Consider the following 23,242-nt stretch of genomic DNA (forward strand, 5'->3'; position numbering starts at 1 on the left):
GAGAAAGGGAAGCCTCCAAGTCTCTTTGCTTTCTCAACGATGCTCACAAAGCTCTGCCTGCCTCTACGCCTGGAGAATGGCAGCAGGTAATGGCAGCAGGTAATGCTCTGAATGGGCTTTCAGAGTAAGCTGACCTGCTGAGGATCACGAGTTCCAGCAGTGACTTGTGGGATTTGGGAATCTTTAAGTTACAGGAGAATTGGGATCTGTGTGGAAGGGCAGGGAGCAGCCTCAGTCCACCTGGGAAAGACACTGATAACCCACAGATACCCAGAGTGGTGGAGAGGAAATTAGCTTGCCTTCAGGGGTACCAAAATGATGACAACTTGGTCTTTCTTTTACTATCGCTTCTCAACATGCAAGTTGAAGAAAAACAGCAGTCCTTGAGAAACTCAGTTTATTTTCCTTTCTGCTTCCTCTCACTTTTCATTTCTGTTCTCCACCCACATTAAAATAATTTTTTTTTAAAAAAATCCTCAAAGGCACCAAATGCAAACAAAAGTCTTCCTGGACACAACACCAACTTTTGTCAACTACCATTCTGCTTGTGTGTCACATCCTCCTTCCTCCCACATCCCAGATCTGGCCAGCATCCATTCAGAACAGAATCTGTCCAGGACAGGGTAAGTCTGAATAGTGTCTAACACAATAGATGACCTTTTCTGTCGCTGAAATCCATAATATATACACTCATTAATAAAGTTCCCACACACGAGGGAGATGTTTTGGCAAGAATAGTTGGGGCAGTATTGCACACAGCGCGATATTTGAACCAGGAGCTGTGGTGCTACCTCCAAGCTGGGAAGGCAATTCTAATTTTGGGAGGAACCTAATCATAAGAGCAATAAGATTTCGAGCACTGGGTAAGTCCCTCTGCCAGTGCCTGCGCCGAGGTAGGAAGTTCTTGTGAAGCACAGAAGCTTGTATTGTGGAGAGTGCAAACACAGAGAAACATAATCCCCTCCAGCGCCACAATGGAGTGTCAGAATGGAGACTATGACGTAAAACAGTTCTTAAAATACCTAACAGAGGCTTCTGGGGAGAGAAAGCCTGAATTGTTTAAAAGAAAAGACCTTAATCAAGACATGTAGTAAACATTTAACAAGTCCCTCCTAAATCTTAACATACAAGACCCTCCAAGATTCTTATTAGATCCTGTCTTTCTTCAGAGTCTTTTACGGAGCCTTCAAGTTTTGTTACACCCAAGCTAAAGACCTCATGCAATATTGTTTTCCTTCTGTCTCTCACTTCTGTTACGTTTTCACTCCCAGCATTCACTGTGCCCTTTCCACTTGATAAATGTGCAAGACCTCTATTGCATGGATACTTTACCCACCAACTCTCCTCACCTTGGCATCAGCATGTTCATTTTCCTGAACTATCCTTCAAGTCTTTCCCAAACACACGCTTGTTCAAAGGCCTCCAGACTGTTTGCCCTTATGGGAATGCATCTACCTTGCCATGCACTCAGTGACACTGAAAGAGGACTAGACATCCAGCAAGCAGTGGCATGGCTGGTGAGCACTGTCCCCCCATCACTGTGAGGATGCCTCCCACATATGTCCTTCGTCCACATATGTAGAGAATAATTCACAGGCTTTACAATTTGTGAGTTTTTTGAAGCCTGCCTTGTCACTGGGAGCTACCTACCAGCCTCCAAGCCACTTCGAACATCAGCTGCCAGAAGTAGCAACCTGGTAAACTGCTCCCACCAAGTGATGATAGAAGATGACTGTGATGTTTTTTCAAGAGTCAGAAAATTTAAAAAATCTTAGATTTTGTCAGAACTGGCTGGCAGAACAGTGCTCACTGTCCTTACGACCACGTTTGGTTACCTTCAGTGGCAAGATTTCATCAAGCAAGTTAGAAACACACTTCCCAACACATGCAAAACAGAGGCTGCTTTGTTTCCCCTTGGCACAAAACCCTCTCTAGTGCATGCTAAAGGCACCATCTGAAACAAGAGAGAAAATGAGCCAAATTGTTCACAACAGTGCCATCACTGAGGCTGCAGCTATAAAGCAACAATTACATTAACTGGACAAAAAAGCTTGAGAGAGGGTTAGCTCTTAAGCACAGTCCCAGCACTGCCCAAAGGAGCCTGTGTAGCAGCATTGTGCAGGCACAGGGGATGTAATCACGTGCAGGCAGAAGGAGCCAAAAATCACGTGAAGACAATACTTGTCTGTTGTCTCCTGCCAAACCACCTCCCCTGCCAATCTCTCTAACAACAGCATTTTCTTTCTTGCCTGATGTGCCCCCGGTGCCTTTGCTGGTCACTGAATGAGCTGTGCTGAAGGCACAGAGACTGTGCCACTGCTGAGTTCCCTCAGTAAAACCCCAGGATGCCACCATTTTTTCTGAAGACAACCAAGAAAAAAACCTCCTCAGGGCAAACCCCCCCAACCATTTTGAAGGCTAGTCCCTAGATCCCAGTCATGGTTACTTAAAAGAGTTTCCTGCTCCGATTGCATGATTATCCCAGCTATACAATTCAACTGTCCATCCCAATCAAGCCTAAACTATTTACAAGTTATGTGACAAGCTAGCCTTGTACTGAAATCTTGAGAGCTCTCAGAAAAGGGGGAAGGTTTAGTATACTACTTCCATTACTATTATTCACACTAAAACCGCCTGTTGCTGTACAATTCCATGTCCAGTCTCTTTTTTTTTCCTTGCAATTAGAACATGCCCTTGCTAGCAGATACAAAAAAATAAGTCTGTGAGTAAAGGAAAGAAATTAAAACAATTTTCTTTATGCAAAGCTCTGGGTTCAGACAGTAAGAGGAGATGTAGCTGCTGAAAACGCATGCACAAAAAGTTGCACAGCTTTCCTACTTCCAGTCTCACTGTGCATTTGATGCCAAGCAAAGAGGCATCTCTGGCAATGACAGAGCCTGTGGAGGCATTTATCCACTGTTTGACCTCTGCTCTTCCCAGGCAGCATGACACTCTACCACTCCCACCTGGAAAGCAGATCTCCTTCCCCAAGGGCATTGACACATGGGTCCCTCTCCTTGCACGTGCAGTCCAGACACTGCTGGGCCTGGGAGATGTAAAAGGCTCCCAGTCCTACAGGTTTGATAAAGCTGCAGAGATTCAACAAGAAACTAAAGTTTTAGTTTGAAAGTGAGCTTTAACTTTGAAAGGAGTGGGGCAAAAGGCAAATATCAGAAAGAGGAGAGAAAATAAAAGGTCGAAATGACTGAAAGTGGACTTCCTACTTATCAAATGCCACACAGAAGCCATATTAGCAGAAATATAAGCTGGGAAGGTAAAATACATTGAAAATGGCAGTCCTGGCACAACACAAATGTTCTTCTAGTACATACGTCACGAAAACCTGTAATTACATGAAGACGCTAATTCCCTCACAGGATAGATTTGTTCGGTATACAGCCTCACATCCACACTGACCAGCAAGTCCAGTAGACAAAGAGAGAAGAGGGATTGATTTACAACATCCTCTTTAATTTTGTACATGGAGTGAAACCTAAATACTAAAAAACAAAATACCCCAACAGTTTGCAATCACAAATCTAAAAACTGTAACCACACACACTCAAACGGGAACAGAACAAAGGACAGGAAGGAAAAATCTCACTCTGAGGTTTCCTTGGGACTGTTTCACATAGGATCTTTTATTAAAAAGAGATGGGAGGCTGGAGAAGTAGCTCATGAAAAATTCAGAAGCTCCATCACATGCTGCCATTTCTTTACCCAAGAGTGACAGAGTGCTTGGCACTGCTCAGTGTGTAGTATTATTTAGGCCAAAAGCAAACAGACAGGTTTGCGAAGTTGAGACATTGCTCTGGAAATGATAGTCCAAAATCAGCCATACACTAAAAATAAAAATTTTTAAAATATGAGGAGGCACGAACAAGCATCACCACTATTTCCAGCAGTGAGTAGCTGGCAGTCGCAAACCAAGTACTTCTGAACCCCAAATCAGCTTGGAGATGGAAGAACAACTTTGTAACACATTGCTAATCCCTCAGCTATCCACATTTCCTAAGACTTCTAGGCTTTAATTAAGCAAATCTTCCTCATTAAAATGTTGCTGAGTGCTGCACTTTTTCCTTCCAAATATTTAAAACTCTGTCTGCCATACTAACAAAGGGATGCATTTTGTCAGAAAATGCATACTAAGAAAACCCCTGAAAACAAAATTACTACATTTCTTTGCAGCCCACCAATCAACTTCTATAAAGTGTCACACTTCACTTAGCTCATTACAATAAAGAAACAGGTTTAACATTTATTTTCTAAAGTGGTGTATCACCTCTGTCCGAGGTACACCTGCCAGATGAAACAACATCTACCAGACAACCATCACATCCCCAAACATCGAAGATAATACATTGTCTTAGGAGCTAATATCCACATTTAATGCTCGCTGTATGTGCTGCCAGTAACCTACGCTCTGTTTTACACCCACAAAAGGGAAGCTTCAAATTTTGGGCTATGCTGCAGACTCCAAAAAAACTCCTTGTAAGCAAGGACTAGTGTGAGATCATGATCTGACTTATTTAACAAAGGTTTCTTTTGTGAAGCAGCCAAAATATGTAAATTACCCAGGAATAAAAGGAATCGTCCGATCTGTACATGTGTCTTACAAACACGATTGAATGACACAGTGCGAATGTGCAAGTCGTTACAAGTTTTAATTTCAGGTAATCTTTGCCTAAAGGTTAAATACTTTGGTTCAAAATTAGTCACCGCTCAACCTCTGTTGTTAATCTGCCATCTTTCCCCTTGCCTCATGCAGAGAAAGTACTGCAAATGCAAAATGCCAGGTGCAAACAGGGAGGACCCAGGAGATTCAAAGCCCTGTGCCTCTTACCAGACGAGAGGCAGAAGGGATTACAAAAAAAGTTGTGACACCAGCCCACTGTGGTTTGAGAAACAGGCTGAAAACATATAGCCCACACAAATCATGGGTGGCTGAGGTGAGGAGAAGGGAAGAGACCTTACTAAGCCCTACAGGCTTCCCAAATTTCATTTTCAGTTTTAAAAATATCACAGAAAATACCTTCAGCTTCTTTCACCAACACCTCAAGCAAAGACTGTTTTGAAAGTTAGCAGGAAGAAGCTTGCGCCTCCTCTTCCTTTTGCCACCACTTCTACCTTCCTTCCCTCTCTGGTTTGGTGAGCAATGCTCCTCCCAGTAGTGAAATTAACATCAGGTTGGTAGCTGTGAGACAATCAGCTCTACAAACACCCATAGAAATATCCTGTGCAAGCCCTCAAACCACCTGCTTGTTCCTGGGGAGGAATGGGCTCCTTCTGCGGGGCAAATCCAGCAGGCTGATGCCAGGCCAAAGACAGAGTTTCTGCTCCTTCCTACTCTTGTGCAACATTCCTGAAACCTACAACCCAACAGTAACTTTGCGAGTAAGAATGCACTACCAAGCTCAGCTAATTCATGTGAATAAAAAGAAAAGCAATAATTAGAAATATATGGGCTGAGAGCAGGTTTGTTGGAGAAAAATCTCTCTTCAACTTATTTGTTTGTGTAGAATGATATCCACGCTTATAACCCTAAGGGTTTTCAAAGCAGGAGAGAGGGAATACAGATATTATATTTTACCTCTATAATACACTTGTGCTCAGCTCAGAAATAAAGCTCTTTTTTAGCAAGGAAATCCATTATAGAATGATTTACAACTGACTGACAAGATGATGATGATGACTCTGTAATTATCAGGTCCAATCACTCAAATTACAATTTACCAGCAGACACACAAACTATCTGATTCACAGCTAACATTTTCTTCAGCACATGCTAGGTCCTTCCTAAAACAAGAGAGGAGACAGACAACCTCTGTCACTAACAGCCAAATGCAGCTGTTGACAAGAATAATTCAGGAATTCTGCAAGGGGCAAATTTCCCTTCCTGTTTGTGCCAAAGTCTTCCAGAGGACACATGACAACCAGGGCTGTGACAAAAAGGCTTTTCCTTTGTATTCAGACAGGAACAGCTGTTAGACAGGTACAAAGGTATCGCAATGTCTGGGAATGTGTGATAAGTGAGTTCTTTATAAGTGAGTTCAAATCGGTTGCTGAGGTTTCGATTTTCTTTGGTAGATTAATGCTGACTTATGCACAGCCTTTAAAATCACCCTGCACTGCCAAAGCTCTATAAAGGCTGTGCACTTTAGTGTACATGTAAGTGCATTTGGCGTTATGCCACTATGTACAAAATCATTTTCATGCAGCTGCCAGCAGAAGGGAACTATATTCTTGGACCAGATGTTTCTGTTGTCGGAGCTGCCAAGCACGCCTGGAAACCTCACAGCTGAGTGGTGCTGCAGGAGTGAATTAACAATGAACAGAGCCACAAGATGCTCATGTCCATCTATCAGACGGGGTGTCACAAGCCCCTCTCTCTCTTCCTCCCCCTCTCTCCTTCCCTCCCCCTGTCCAAGCAAGGAAGCTGATGATGCCCAGCTAATTATTTACCTGCCCAAGAAGAAAAGTCCTTCTGCCTTAATCAGGATAAATAAAAGTAACAAGTTCGTGCAGAAAATATTACATTCCAGTTGCATTTACCATTAGCTGGGCAGGTGACAGGGAGACCACAATTAACAGCCAAGAAAATAGGACCGGAGAAAATATAAATGCTCCTAATACTACAGTACATGTTTCCTTTCACTGCTGGACTGTGAACAGGCTTGCATTTTTTTAAATAGTATTTCACCTCAAAAATCAAAGCTGCTACAGCATCACACTCTCCAGTTTAAAAACAAACAGCTCAGATTCCAGCACAAGTCTCTCACTGTTGAGTTGAAACCCTGAGCAGTGCACTGGCATGAGTTTGGGGACAGGAATCCACTTCCCAATCCCGAGAGCAGTTCCCAATGAGGCTCAGCTGCTCCTCGCCCTGCTGCTCCCATGCTGCAAAGCAGGGGTTTCCACTGGTCCCCTGGCCTCCCATCCTTGCCTTGCCTTGTCTTGCCTGCACCACAACTACCAGAGGGGACCCATAGTGTTACAGGGACAAAATAATAAATCAGACAGCTACTTAAAACTGTGGATGTGTATGCACAGCAGGCAGAAAGTAGCCTGAACAGGAACAAGTGAACCAGGCAGTGATATCTGGGTACCAATAAGAAGAAAATGGGGTTGAATTGGTCCAAAACTCTTCCTTGAGGCCCACTCTAAAACAATCATAAAGTCTGTAAAAGAAACCTGAGAGGCCAGGTCTCACCCACAAAGAAAAAACCCTGCACGAAGCAGAGAAAAAAAAGGTGGAAGCACATCCATCTCTCCATCCAGGCTGCAGGCTTCCCAGCGTTGGCAAAGGGCAACGCTGCTCCTTTGGGTTTGTGGGGAGGGGGTCTCTTTGTTTATTCCACTTGCCAGGCATCACACTTGTTCAAAGTCAAAGGCAGCAGAAATAGCAGGTGTGTGTGAGCATTGTGAGCCTGTCGGGAGTTGCCTTGGGGTATCTTCTCAAATAGGCAGTCCAGACAGCCACAGCCTGCTCCTATATCATCAGCCATTCTTAAAAAGCGACAGTCAGCAACTTGACAGTAAAATAAACACAGGCATTAACGTGTTTTACTTAAATCCTTCTAGACAGGAATAATCTGATCTCTGTCAGAAAGAGTATCATTTTGGTTTCTCCAGCCTCCAGTAGTCATCACATCTCCTGTGGCAAACATAGTCCCAGCCCACTCAGCTTTGCCCACCCGCCAGTGTCTGCACAGGAGCTGTGCTCACCCCTAATGCTCAGAACAATGCCTTCCTTGAGCATAAATTCAAAAGCTGTGTGTTTAAACAAAAAAAAAAAAACAAAACAAAACCAACCAAAAAAAACCCAACAGATGGCCTTGCTTGTCCAGATAACTAAATTATCATTTTCTCAGGGACTTTCCCCTTAAAACAAAAGTAATGCTATCACTACAAGGTCTCAGGGGAAGATGATTCATGAGCAGGAAAAGACCTGTAATTCTGTACTCAGGGTACTCACCCCAACAAATATTGCAACTTTTTTACTATGCTAGTCCCATAGCATGATGAAGTGACAGTCTGCAATTAACTGCACTGATTTGAAACAAAACAAAGAGCAATTAAGCCCAGCCAAGGGGAGTGAGGGGCGATGTGCAGCATTTGCATCCGAAGGAGGAAACTTTGGTTGTTTGCAGAGCTCCAAAATTCAGGAGAATATCATTTAGGGCATCAAATTTAGTCAGAGCAGAGCTGTGTGACAATGAAGCCATACACAAAGGGACAGACTGCAGCAACCCTACCAGCTCCAGCTCAACCATCAGGACAAGGATCTGCTAGTTGGTTTAGAACCATTACCAAGCAGCACAGAAGCAAGAAATCACACACGCAGAGCAAATCAGACCTCTCCAATGGCCAGAGAGAGGCAGCTAAGTGAAAAACCATGTGTTGTGTAGGTCAGCTTCTGCCAGACTACAGGCATCTGAACAAAGCCTGTCACGGCTGGAGGCTCTTCTCTTGCGGTTTCCTGCAGCCTCGTACCTTAAAGGGCACATGAAGAAATCCCAAAGCCCAGTCAAAAAGGAAAACCTCACAGAAATTGCTGGTTAAATTGGTTAAGCTTGTCTTTGCCAGTTTACTAACAAATGACGTTTCACTAAGAAAAGCTTTTAGCTATGCTCTGGCTGGCATGAATTAAAAAGCAAGAGACTAGGGGTGCAGAATAGGAAAACAGGGAAGCTATTATAAATAAAATGTAATAAATTTTAAAAGGGAGTTCTAAGGTTGTGTGTGCTTTTAAAAAATAAATAAATAAATAACCTAAAAAAACACACATGCAAAAAAAGCCCCCACAAAAAAAACCCCACAACCAGCAACAACTTCCCAAACCAGCTCCATCTGTAGTCTCTGAGCATCTGGGTGTTTCTGTCAAAGTGATCAGTAGCAAAGAGCTAGCATTTGTCTTTGAATCACAGTCATTATGTGCTCCAGTGTTCCCACATCACGGAGAGAAATCGGAGGCACTCACAATTCTCCCTGGGCTAACGCTGAGCCACTGATCCAAAGCACAAGGGATGACGGCAGTGCATGTGTGCTGCTGCATAGAAAGGCAAGGCACGGTGGAAGAAAAAGACATTGCTGCTTTTCACGACCTATAAAACTTCCTCCCTGAAAGCAGGCTTGGCTGAGGGCAGCTCTCCAACTTGTTGGCAAACCTCTTCAAAAGTAAGACATCCAGCTAAGGTTGCTTTTCACACAATACAGCCCTTATTCCCTCACGCTTTTTGTTCATGAGTAGACACTTTTCCCCCAGCGCCATAACACATACAGTCATGCAAATGTCATAACCCGGTTTTGGCCACCTCTCCCCATCGTCGACACTGTGACACTGGCCTGGAGAGCAGGCACATGCCCACACACACCGGCAACCTGCCTGTTCAGGCCCCTTTGCTTTGGGGAAGCACAGGACATCACAAAAGCCTTTATCTGCTGTTAGCTACCCACTAGGGCCCTACTTGCCTCATATCTGGAAGGGTGGGTAAGGCCTTGTTTTACCATTCCTCTTGTAAAGATGATTAAAAAAGAAAGTTAAAAAGGAAAAAAGAAATAATGATGAAACAAGTTATCTGAACAAAAGATGCAAAAAAAAGAAACCCGCTGAACACCAGTAAGATCCAACCAGCATAACTCAAAGGTCTCTGTGTTGCTGTGTGGCAGGTTTCAGAAGCAGCTTCTGGCTCTTGACATCTGCAAGGCAAGCCGGTTTCTCACTCTGAAGCCCTCTAGTGATGGCCAAAAGCACAGCAGTCACAACTGCTCATTTTGAGTGCTATCAGAAGGAAAAAATTATCCAAATCTTAGCACAAAGTGATCACTGCTCATCAGCCAGGCCAGGTCAAGATGGCTGTGTCTCCAGGAGCACATAATAGCTCGTGGAGCCACGCTAAGCAGAGCATTTGCAGCTGTTTATCCACACTCTAAGTAGCCATTTTTCTGCCAAAGGCTGATGAATATGGGTATTTTGTGAACAATCATGGATTAGACCCTTAATCCAAACAGGTCTCAATCCATCAAGAGAGGTTCTTAATTAAGACTCAGAAAAACAAACGTGGAAATTTGTATATGAAATGGGTTTTTTCTCCCCAATTTCAAACACTGAAATTCAAATTTTTGATCTGTATTGTGCCTTAGCAATAGGCACGATCTCTGCTGTCCACTGAATATACAATTCCTAAATACTTAACTTTCAACAACTATACTCATCCCATGCATTATTGAGAAGACTAGTTGAAGAAAATGAAGATGTTTCTTCTAAGAAAAATTCCTATTAACTGCCAGCCAGCCTTCATCCCCTTCCAGAACCAGTAATGCCTCAGGGATGCTACTGTGGCAGGTCCTTGCTATGAAACTACAACATCCTCCCCAAAGTTTCTTCCATTCTTCTGCTTTACCAGTCAGGTGTATGAAAGCCACCTATTACAGAACTAGGTATATAAACTTTATATGCAACAATGTCAAACTAAGAGTTATTTACCCATAGTAAAGTCTACTCTAACACCTTATACTCCTTAAGACTACTTTATTACCAAAGAAACTGCTGGCTTATGCCATACCTAACTAATATCTGGAGGAAGAAAGAGTGGTATCAGTGAATTAGCAGTGGCATCACACAAGTATATACAGTAGGAGCAGGCTGGGCTTTTGATTATAAACTTCACTTAAAGCAAACAAATGTCTTTCAGAGGTAGATCTACTTTGGCCACCTGGATTAGTCCACTAAAGGGTTGTTTTCTTTAGCCATTCACTTACCAAAGCACCATTAAACTCAGGATTAACAAGGTTCTTTGCCTGTAAATTAGAAGTATGGTCAAAAACGTGGTGTATCTAAGCCAGTCTGTCATGGGTCACCAAATCTGAGGCAGTTGGCATCATGTATCCTCAGCACAGGCTTTTTGGCTTCAGCATTGGAAATGAGGTTGCCACGCAGTGATCCTTTGCTCTGACATTATCCTGAACATTGGAATTCAGAATGACAATAAATGTTGTGGAAATGGTCCAAACCAGAAAGTGAAGTAATTTCTGAGGCAAGCAAACATGCTAATAATAGCCTGTTGTGCGGTGGAAAGAATCAGAGGGTGGGGAATCCTGCAGAAGACCTTTACACTCTGTTCTTTGTTCCTAAATCCAGGTGTGGAGCACTACAAACAGTCCCTCAGCAGCTGTCACAGGCGGCAGAGGAAGATGCGGCCACGCTGTGGGAAAAGCATCACAGATAGCTTTCCTCCTGAGTTCACACTGCAAAGGGATGGTCGTGGGGGGTGCAGTTCCCCAGGAGGCTTCATGGCTGTGACCCTGAGGACATGCTGCTGCTGCGGGCCAGCTCCCAGCCAATGCCTCTCCCATTCCCTGGCCCCTCTCACCCACTTCCTGTCCAGCTTCTGCTGGAGAGAAAACAATAGAAAGCTAATCTGTATTAAAAATTTAAATGAAGAAAATACTTCTTTGTCAGCGTAACTCTCTGAAGGACAGGACTAAATAGATGCTGGTACAAAGGGAGCTGAGAAAGAGAGGCAGGGCTTCCCTTGCAGTAGCAGATAGATATCAAGTTGGCTTTGCTGTACTGTAAAACCATCTTGAGGGAGAAGTAAACAGAAACAGGGAAACCCCATAGACACCTATATGGAGGAAACCATGCTGTCACAACAGGATGCCATCTGAACATTTACAAATAGAAAATGTAACTGTTCTCCTTTCTTTCCTGCCAGTGAGAGAAAGCCTCTCCTAAATTTACATGCATGTTTGTTTGTTTACATTTGTAGGCAAAGGAAAGAGAATGAGTTTGCATTTGCATGCTGATCTCTCCATTTTTCCAAGAATGTTGTAAACTCTAACAATTTGTGTTGCAAATCAAGCCTAGACTAGGTACATTTCCCAAACTTTTAACCAGAATGGAGGAGCAGCAGCAACTCTGAAATAGGAACCGTCACTCTCAGGGGACTCAAACTGGAGTGGAGACTTTTTTGTTGCAGCCCAATCTGATCTATAAATCAGTGCATTTCTGTAATTTTGTAGCTATCTCAAAGCTTTACATTTAAACAAACTGTTACAAAGGGGTAGCAAGAGAAACAAAAAGAAAATTCAGAGTGAAAACCAACTAATTCCTTTATAAAAACAGGTTTGTCTCAAGGGCTCAAAGAGAGGAAGCACCAATAAACACTAGGGAAAAGGCTGCTGAGGTTAAAATATGCAAAAGACAAATAAAACCCTCCCTAATGGTGCTGCCTTTGCCTCACTGTTTCCACAGCAGTGAGTCACGGCTGCCTGGCAGCCTGCAGCCCTGGCGGGGAGGACAGGTTAGCCCAGGGGGAGCCGAGCAGACAGCCACGGGGATGCTCACTCTCTCTGCTGCTTGCAGTCTCTTTGCCCAATTTCATTTCCATTTGGTAAAAAAATCCACAGAAGAACAATGTTTTCAGGAATCGTGGACACACTCTTCTCACACACAGAGTAAAGGTGTTTTGCCAGGCCAGTAACAGTTGTCTCAAGTGGGCTGCTGCATTTACACTAGGATTTCCACTTACTTCTTACAAGCTTTAGAATCAAACACTGAAATTCAGTTCAGGAAGAAGAAGTTCTAGTGGAAAATATACCTGCTCTGGCAAAACACTGCAGAAACAACTCATACACCATCACATAAAAACTGAAAGTTCATTTATGGAAGTGATCCCTCCACTAGGCAGAGAGGGACATTTGCAAAGGCCCCCAATATCCTGCAGAGAACAGGTTCCTGAACTCTCATTTGCCTTTTGTACCAGCAATGTGCTGCTGGGTAAAGGAACTACACGTTTTACCTGGTGGATGAGAGGCAAAACATACCACCAATGTGTTTCTCCATACAGGAACAGTAGCTGCTTCTGCTGCTAAACTGCTCGTTTGTCATAGACATACCTTTCAGATCAAAACATTTGAAAGATAAAGCCCAGAATGAAAAAAAAAACCAACAGGGAATGCTCAGTACAAAAAGATGCCTCCTTGACCAGACTTCATCTGTCTAATCATGCTTGAAGCAGTGTCTTACTAAGAGAGATGGCAAAGACAGGAGAGCAAAACTATACTGTGTGCTTATTACGAAGCACCAATCTTGTCAATTTAATGACAACACCTTTGCACTTTTACTTAGCAGTAGAAAATGTTCTCTGCCAGAAGGCTACACAAAGCACACTCAGTGGGCTTTAATCTCTTTTGGATTAAACCTATCAAGAAGAATGTACATAGGCTCCTTCTTGGAAAGGGCACAAGATGCTTCTAGGCTCAGGAGACAAATGGCATCTTCTCCTGCAATGATCAACTGAACTAGTTTGCACAGCATCTTCAAGGCCCTTTTAACACTTATGCTCAGCTGTGTGCTTTTCATTGCACATTTAAGGGAGAGGGCACACAAGGCAAAGAATGCCTTCCTGTTAGGCTCAAGGGAAGAGTTCATCATGGCTACAAGTCCAATGAATTCCCAGGTCCTTCAGTATTAGTGCTTGCTGCCATAATCTCTAGATTTAGAAGCTGGGCTTTAAGACTGTATTTTTGCCAACAACTCCCTTCACAATCACTCAAACTGTGCCTTGCAAAAGGAGCACCATCAAGGGACATAGAGCAAACATTTTTGTCTCAGAAGTTAGAGAACAACATTGCTATTTTACATTTATATATACATATGTTCATATTAAGAACAAGAAAGAGGAGGAGAGAGATCACACACAAAAATCTCAAATGTACAATACTATTTGTGGATCCATAAACTAAAGAAAGAACCAGAGAGAGATTTTTAAATGCTTAAAAGTAGTTTGCATGTGCTACCCCCTACACATTCCTAAAGCTGCAGCACACACTTGGAAGTCAAACACACTTGGAAGTCAAACATCAAAACTTTTTCTTAACAAAAAAAGAAAAAAGTAACCTAATTCCCCCTTCTGATTTACTGCAAAACAGTGGCCAGCTGACTGATAATGGACAGTGGCTAAGGTCTGCCTACCATTCCCAAAGCAGAGGCTATAAATTTCAGCCTTTCCCTTCTCCACACAGCCTGCCAGTTTTTGCATAACTTGTCAGGACTCCGTATCTTTGGAATTTCTCCTCCTCGTTAAACTTGGCCAAAGTTGGCCAGCAGATCCAAAAGGCATTTGGTGGAAAAGAAGGCAGGACACATGCATTATCCCCAAGAAGCCTCATTTCCTTAGGAAGTCAAGATAAAAATATGGAATGTTGCAGCAAAAAAACAAGAGGAGCCCACAGGCAGGTGCAGTTTATGAAACTACAATTAAATACAGTCAAGAAAGATTACATTTCAAGCAGATATATCCCCATTAACATAAACAGAAAATTAATTCTCCTGTCTTTGATCCTAAGCCAGTTTTTAAAGAACACTTCTGAAAGACAGCAACACATACTAGACCTAGAATCTCTTGCTTGCCTATTCAGGCAGGAGGAATACACCACAGACCCCGGTTCAGCCTAGATACTTGCTAAAATGAAAGCACAATGCTGTGTCACAATCCTCATTGGTTTTGGTTTTGCTCTGCCCAAACTGGCAAGAGCACACATGCTCTAATATTGTATTGACAGGGTCTCATTGTTTTTCTTCAGTACACAATATGCCTGATTCACCAAGGGTAAATTGAGCCGTGCTGTGTGTGTCTGACAGAAATTATACAAAATGCAGCCCCATACTTTTTTGCTATTATCTGCACACAAAACATTTCTGTTTCCCATCAGAACTCAAATCTCCTCAGATAGCTCAAACAAACAAAGCTCAGCCCTTGGGAAAGCAGTGGTGAAATACCCATGATACAGCCACCTGCAAATGCTCCCCTCAGCTCAGAAGAAATGCTCCATTCACTACAACTAGTGCAGGCTATTATTGCTCAAATCCCTATCAGTGCAGGTATGACAGATAAGTTAAATATCACAATTGTGTCTCGACTTTGAAAGCATCTGCATACCCACATTGAGCCTTCACCTGGTAGTATTAGGGTCCAGATTTCCATAACACAGATAGATGCTAGCAGTAATTCATATACATATGAAGTCACACTGTAATTAGTGACTTCCTTGTCAATGCTAACAGAAGGCCTCCAGATGACTGCAAGTACCAAGACTGAAGGAAAACGCGCACAGCTTTACAGTTAAATGCATGAATATTGCCCATTCAGACTGCTAAACAGTGCTCAAAAACCTGGAATTCAAGCACTTGTCCTAAGCATTACAACAATGGTAACAGACATCAGTACCTCACCTAGATGACTATTCCTTTCCTTCTGTGTCAGCACAGTTGCACCACTAGGTCAAAGGAAATAAATTTTTTAAGAAAATGTCCAGACTTGTCCAAAGAGCTCAAGACTTGAAGAGAAATCTTCTTAATACGCAATCCTGCCCATTCACCAACGGAGGTCAGCTGTAGCCTATACAGCCTTCTACTTTCCATTATGTTCCAGTACTAAACATGTGCTGTCACATAGTGATGAGCAATAACAGATCTCAGTGCCACAGCTGAGAAATACATCCCAAGCACCATCTCTTGTGCTACAACAGAGTGTTATCTGCTTCTCTTACAGTCAGGTAGGCAACATTTTATAGCCACATCCTTAAAAAAAGAAGATTCTTCCACACTCTAAGCTATAGCAAAGTTCCCTTTATGTGGCCATAAATTCAGTTTGTGCAATCTAAACTACATTAAAATTTACACAGCAGTGGCAAAACATTTTTGCTAGACAGGACAAAAGCTTTGCACATCAGATGTAGCATTAAGCACAGAGACAAAGAGAAGGAAGAGTCAACACAGCTTTCTTTGTGCTTCCATAACACAGTGATCCAAGATCAACCTTAAGGATGAAGCCAGATCCTGGCCTCAGCTGAAGAGCCATGCTACAGGACTATGACTAAATTAGCGCCACGAAACTCTCACAGCCAAAGCCCTTTTGCTGTTGATAGGTAACGGATGCTGGTGAGGTAGCAATGGTGCCCTCAAGGACCTTCATGGCAAAATGAAAACATCTGTTTCTTCTAGTCTTGAACGGTTAGATTCCAAAAGAAGCATGCTAAAATACATACAGTGGTATACTCAGAAGGACAATTGACAATAGGCTGTGCATGCAAACAGGCTTCCACTCAGGTGGAAGTCTTGCACTAAGAAGAAAACATATGTTGAAAAAAAAGCACATAAAGAAACCAGCACTCCTCATTGCCAAATTTTCTCCAAACCACACAGTTATCAGTGTAAGTTGTTCTTTGCTGGGACACAGCAACACAGCCTTCATGCTTAATACCGTTTCTCTTCAATCAATCCATGTTGTGTATCATTTCTCAAGCCACTTGATAACAGTCACAGCTTTCTGACCTGACCTCAAACTGCATGTGCAGCTCCCTATGCAGCCATCAAATCTGACATCCTCTCTTGCTAACTACCTCAGGACTCAGATGAAGAAAGTTTGCCCTTTATCCTAACTGGTCACAGCACTGCTCCAGGAAATTTTCTTGGATCACATCCAAAATTTGCAGATCTGACTCAAGCCAGGTGTTAGATGTATTTGCCTTGCTGATAAAGTCACTGCTCTTTGTATGACTGTAAGGACAAAAGGTTCTCCACAGTTAAACACTATACTCTGTTAGGACTATAAGCTGTCAGGCCAAACAACTGCTCTGCCACCCAAGGACAAGTCAGACACTGTGACTCCTTCCCCCCGGCAAAGCTCTATGCACAGCCCTCACCTTGAAGATGGACAAGACCATCTCTGCCCAATCCGAACCAGGGCCTCGCAGCAAGAAAAACTGCTGGGCAAGGGCATGCAGCAGAGATAGGTGTGGGATCAGAGGGAAACAGTCAACTGTACAAATGCTCTGCAGCTCAAAAAAGCTGCCCCACTGGCTGCAAGACTAATGTAGCTCTTTTTGACCTCTTCCCAAAACAGATGTTACAGCTCAAGAGACCACTCAGTCCAGCTCTGTTTTCCTCTGAACTGTAATAGAAAGTTCTCAGCAGCCTCGGGTTATTTTCTTTCTTCGTTCTTTGTGACCTAATCACTGGAAGAGATCAGAGTTTAATCAGCTTCAGGAGACACTGGACAGCAGGATGGTCCACATCGTAAATACCTTTATTTTTTATTCCTTTTTCACAGAACGATTATTTGCTTTGCCAGATAACTGCTTAACCAAAGACTACAATATTTAACACAGACTAGAGCAAGCAACCTCACATTTGAGGGACGAACAGGCAGAGTACTGGTGCTCCCCATGGACATAATTTGGATTGTTAGGTCCTTGATCCATTCATACAAAGAGAAAGGGACATGGCAAAGGCTTTTGGTAACCCTACTGGCTTCAGGTTTGCTTTGGCTAGCTTTGCAGGAAGTACAGCTATGGACTGGTATATAAGTACTTATCAGGCAGCCACAGTAAGCCAGGTAAAACCAGATAAGGCAGTGCATTCATGTCTCCACACTAAAAGGCCAGCCCACATTCAGTTTCTCCAGACTGGTTTGACCCAGTTCTGTTCTATAGTGTCGTGAAGATCTCCATTCCCCAGTCTTGTGTCAACTTTTTAATTTTTTTGCCCTCCAATCAGATCAAAATCCATGGACTGTCTCTGGGTTTTAATGGAGGGGGAAAAAAAAAACCCTACAAAATCCATACGTAAAGTCAAGGCAAACTTTGGCACTTTTTCTTTGCCTCTTATTTGGTCTGCCTGCATGTATTGGGAATACACATACACATTTTTGTTTATCTACAGTCTTTCTGCAGACTGCTTTTGGGGTGTCTTACATCCAGACAATAGATAGATCATCCACATGATCTCAGTTTATAACACCATGTAGGCTATAAAATATAGACTCACAAGAATAAAAGTCACTTGCTTACTGCAACAGAAAAAAATCCTACCAGCAGAATCAGAAAGATGGTAATGAATAATTGGGGTAACCTTTCCTGTCTAGGTACGGGAGGTGTGCCACATTTCTCTGCAGGCCTGGAGGTTTTGGTTTGGGGTTGGTAATTTTTCTGCAGAGCACGTAAAGAAAAAGCAAGAAAGGCAAGCACTAGAAGCAATCCAGCTTCTTTCATAAATCAGCAGGATACAGTATCCAGTTGTTTACTTAGCATAATTTTACACAGACTAGACTGGACAAGTCATGAAACACTGGGCACAAGAGCTGAGAAATGCTGCTATTAAAAAGGCATGCGGAAAACTTTCCCAAGGGATGCCAAGAGTGTGTGTGGGAAGAGGTAGGAGGAAGCAGCAGCAGCGTCAGGGGTTATAACAAGCAGAAATGAAGTGATTGTGTTTTTCTCTCAAAATCAGTTACTAAATCTCTCAAAGTAAAAAGCATGGCTGGAAGAGAAACACATGAGTGACACCGGAAACAATTGCGCAGCTGCAAAGAAAGTCTCCAAAAGACTCAGGCAGAGTCAAGCCACCTGTTTAGAGTGTAATGCAAGTTAACAGCTTAGGTGAAGGCAGATGCGCCAACTAAGCTTTGCTAAGGTTTTAAATGTTATTTGCTCCACAAGAAAATGGATTTTTCTAACTAAACAGCGACTGCCAAATCTTACAGCCTACTTGTGTTATATTTGATAACATCAGTCACAGCTCACTTAGCACGCTACAGTGCTGCACCCCAGCACAAGGCGAGAAGCTCACAGAAACCTAACAGCAGGGCCAGTGAGTAGAAGGAATCAAGATGGTCTGGACATTGTCTTCTTCAAAACAATGCCCCAAAAGGAACAGAGACTCTGCAATGAAAAGATTAAAGACAGAATACAGGAATCTCTCAAATAATGCCTCCCCTCACAACGTATGTGCAGCCTGAGATTCATCCTACAGATGTACATTTTGGAAAATGATTTTTAAATGTTAGCATAAAGCACTGATAGTTCACATTGTTCCCCTTTTACAATCATTGGGCTCATTCCAACCACAGAATAGTATTCATCCATGAAGACTGGTGGGTTTTAAGTTTTGTTTGTTCTATGCTACAGTGTAATTCTTTCACCCTACATGAGCTCTAGCCTTGCTCTCAAAGTGAAAATAGGTCCTATACATGCACCATTTAGTAGGATCTTTGGATCTTACAGATTCTTTAGTGCTTTCTTTAGTGCTGTTGACCTAAAGATCTATAAAGATCTACACAGTCTAAGTCTTTTCTTAATTTGTTTAGAGGAAAGTGTAAGAGATAGGAAAATTTTATGCACATCAACACCCCCCTCAACATTTCAGGCAGCAGTACTAACTAGTCAAAATATATTCAAAGATCAAGCTGATATCTTCAGCTCATCTCCTCTTTTCTCAACCTTACCACCATTTTTTTTCAAAATTAAAATCTGAAGAGAAAACGGCAAGAAAAGCTGAGGAGGATGAAGAGCATTTCCACAGAAAGAGCTGTAATGTTTCTTCCAATATCTCTAGTCAAAGATTATACTACCTCATTTCCTTTATGCCAACCAAAATCTTGTAAGGAAAGCCTTCACTCTGACTTGATACTCCTCCTCTTAAGGTGATCAAAGCTTTACTGTTCAGAACTGGTGTAAGCTCACTGATTCTGAGCAACATGTGAACTACAGAACTGAGACCTTAGAAATGGAAAGCTTAGGGTGTGCCCATGGAGCATGCCAACACATTAGGCTTTGTAATTTGTTCAGTGTTTGGCAAAGCAAGCACTGGATCAGAGGTATCCCCTAAGAAAGTCTTGTGTCTGTTCTCAGCACAGCTCAGACAAAACAATCAGATATCCTCCACGGCAATGCTTGTATTTAAGCAGAAAGGCCTAACATTGCCAGTAAAACATGCACAGAGGCACAAATCACCCAGAGCTTCAGCAATAGATAGATAAACAAACAAACAAACAAATAAATAAATAGGCTGTTTCAGTTTAGTAGAAGTTTACACTTAAAATTATTTCCCTATGAGCATGGACACAGTGTTACCATTAGCCTATAAGAGGAATTCATCTAACTGTAGCTCTTTGAAGAAGGCAGACTAAGTAAACTTGAGGCTGTAGGTCCTTCAGCATTTCTTTCAGGACAGTGCTAAAGGTGGCAGCTACTGCCCACTCTGTACCCATGTTCTCTCCCTTCAACTGTCTCCATAAGCTGTGGTGAGCTAAAATCAGGATGGAGCTGCACGGTTCACCAGCAAAAGGAGGTGTTCATAAAACCATCTTTTGAGGAACTGAAGCCATGGCTTGAAGATACAACCATTTCTGGCAGCAACATCAATCTGGGCTATTGCTCCTTCTCTGCCATGGTTGTCGGTGGCTCTTTTCCAGTCTCATACAAACTTCTTCATAGCGACAGCACAACCATTTGTAATGTCATGTGCTAAACTAGATCAATGAACTGATCCAGGTTATAAATAACTGGGAGAAAGAGAGGAGTGAGGGTATATTTAATCTGGAAGCCGGGCCTGTTCACTGATCCAGGTCACCATCTGGCCCTGGGACAATTGTGTAGGCACAAGTGTTGGGAAATAGGCAAGGAACCAGTGAGCATGAGTGGATGGAAATATCCTACAGCCACATCTGTCACTGAGAAAATGGCACACGCAATGTTATCACCCATGTCTAGTGGTAGCAACAGTATCATCCATGCCTGGTGTCAAAAATTGGAGCTGGCTTAGCACGACTTGGAAGAATTTACACTATGTCTTTAACCCCTGGAGGCTCATTAAGGCAAAACCCCATGACTTCCAGTGGTTGAAACTGAACATTTTCAAGCTGCATGGGGCTAACATCTCCAAACTACTCTTTCTGACTGTACTTCATCTCCTAAAAAAGTATGAGCTTCTGAGAGAAAAGACAGTGCCAATATACAACTAGCTTCTCCAAATCAGCCAACAATTACAGAAAGTTTCAAAACACAAGCCATTTCCTGCAATATGAGCTCAGCCATACTACAGACAGCATTTTCTGACTGTTTTGCTGTGTAACCTCTCCATTACAAATGTTTCTGATTAATATACACTACTAAAAACAGAGGGAGTGTGCAAGTACAGCCAGTCTTATGGAAGAAGCCTTTGTTGTGCACAATCCAGGATGCTGCCCCGTGTAAAACTGCTACACAAATGGAAATGTTTGCTGTGCAAAGAACATTCACTGTGTGTCAACGCACCTTCACTCTTCCCTGGTTTGTCTGCTTTTTAACTGCAGCGAAAGAGTACTGCCCCCTCATGAAGGCAGCCTTTGAAAATCTCCAGTTGAAAATTGATTTTTATCAGGCCTTCTTACAAAGCAAGAATGTCTAGCTCCTGGCAGATGCAATAGCTTAAGTTAGAGAGCAGCAGTCACACTGCCCATCAATCATAAGGAGATTCAGAGATATGACTGAAGTCCTATCAGTTGACTTAACCCTGCCTTCTCGTTTTGCTCCCTCTCCTGTCTGTTTACTCATTACAACCCAGCCACTTCCCTAGGAGCTAGTGTCCAAGGTTGTTTCTAATTCTTGGTGCCTATAGAGACACTAAAATATAAAACATTTGGCAGCAACACCTTTGTACAAGTTTTGCTTGGTATAATCAGCTTGCCAAAGACCCCCTTCTCTGTACAATGCACATACATTAACGTAATTTTCTCCTATATAAGATTGAGGAGTTCAGAAAAATAACACTCTTGGTTTGAAGAGGCACAACCTCTCTTCAGCACTGCAGATATCACACAGGAGGATCTCATTTGATTTTAAATCTGAAGCTGTTGTGTTAATTTGCAGATGTAACCCTATAAAACACAAATGGAATCAACAGTGAGGAAAAACCCATGCTTTTCCTGATCTGTTTTGAAGACTTAATTGAAACTGATTGCTTTTTGAACACCACAAACTGCAAGACATCTAAGGATTCAAATACAGTCAGATATTTTTTATTTCTTTGGCTGGGTTAATTTCCCATCTTTCTCATCTAAAGCTCCACAGTAAATCCTCCTGGGTCAGTTACAACTACTACTTTACACTGCTGAATACTGCCAGAAATCTGCATATCATTCCTGCAGATGTTTCTACTTTCAGGCTTCTTGGAACCTTATTGGACCTATTCCTTTGAATAAACATATACCCTTTGTAGGCTGCAAATATAGCAGAAAAATTACTGTTCTTTATGTCAAGCTGCTTCCTCATCTTCTTTCTCAGTAAAAAAAAGATGCTACATTTAAGAGAAAAAAAGTGGAAAGTAAGGAATCTGATTCTTTTCGCCCTCTTCCGAGAGACTTCTGAAAAGGGCGTACTACATGTGCTCATAAGTCCTGGGACCAGTCAAAGCAATTTGTGAAGGCCAGAGGTCCCTTCACACAAGTGCACAGAAATCTCGTAAAAGGAAAGATGGGTCTGAGAGGTTACGTCCTGCAAACAGAAAGCAAACATTCACATTCAAGGACTATGCCCTTCAACATAAAACCGAGGTAAGCCTTATGTCATCTCTCATTATTAAATTTTACTCATATTCCCAATAAAGCAGAATGTTTCTCTACTCACCTCAGTAACGTCCATGACTTTGATGGCTGCCAGCTGACCTGTTTTGACATGCCGACCCTGGAGAAAAGAGAGAACTGTCAGCACCAGCATCTTGCCCATCCCTTCAGCATTCACAGCAAAACATTCACATGGGAGCTCCAGTCACTGGGTTTTCCCCAGCTGTACTGGACCCTTCTGATATTTCATATGAAAAAACTAATAGTCTAGATGTCTAAACAAAAAGAAAGTTCTTTTGGAAATGTTCTTATATAAATCTTAGAATCCTTTTTTTTTTTCTCCACATTAAAAGGATGATTATCAAGATTAAGCATAGACAGATTACATTCACAGGCTTCCATTCTGTTTAATTTAGCAAAACTTATAGTCAGTAATGACAGTTTATTAACATGCCAGAATAAACTCCACGTATTACACATTTTATTTCTATGCACTAGTGCCTGGTACCTGGGTGACATGTTACTAGGCAAATGCAAGCATGCTTAGGGGGTTGCAAAAGAACATTTCCCTTTGTTTTGGTCTTCACTAGTTAAAAAACGAAAAGTGAGATTTCTTCAAGTGATGCATCAGACCTACAATAGCTTTCTCTTCGCTTGTCTCACGATAGTTAGGCAAGAACAAGACGTTGTCTCCCTTCAGCTACGCCACCATAAGGGTATGGTTTCTCAGTACAGCTGTAGCTGAATTAATAGATCCCAGCTCCTGCAGCAGGGAGCTCCTACCCTTCCTTCTCCTGCCTCCCTCCAGCCTGTCACGCATTTCTCCCAGGAGTACTGAGCTCCTTCTGGCACTCATC

General features: G+C 42.5%; 1 protein-coding gene across 7 annotated transcripts in view; it reads right to left on the reverse strand.

Annotated features, from left to right (window-relative positions):
* The window catches only part of MAP4K4 (mitogen-activated protein kinase kinase kinase kinase 4), a 170,435-nt gene that overhangs the window by 67,299 nt on the left and 79,894 nt on the right, over nucleotides 1-23,242 (reverse strand). For all 7 annotated transcript variants that reach the window (XM_061997561.1, XM_061997525.1, XM_061997534.1 and 4 more), the window contains exon 3: nucleotides 22,450-22,506. In XM_061997561.1, coding sequence (XP_061853545.1) covers nucleotides 22,450-22,506 — 57 coding nt within the window. The remainder of the gene's footprint in view (nucleotides 1-22,449; nucleotides 22,507-23,242) is intronic.

Source organism: Colius striatus, chromosome 1 (assembly GCF_028858725.1).
Source record: "Colius striatus isolate bColStr4 chromosome 1, bColStr4.1.hap1, whole genome shotgun sequence".
NCBI classification, from domain to species: domain Eukaryota; kingdom Metazoa; phylum Chordata; class Aves; order Coliiformes; family Coliidae; genus Colius; species Colius striatus.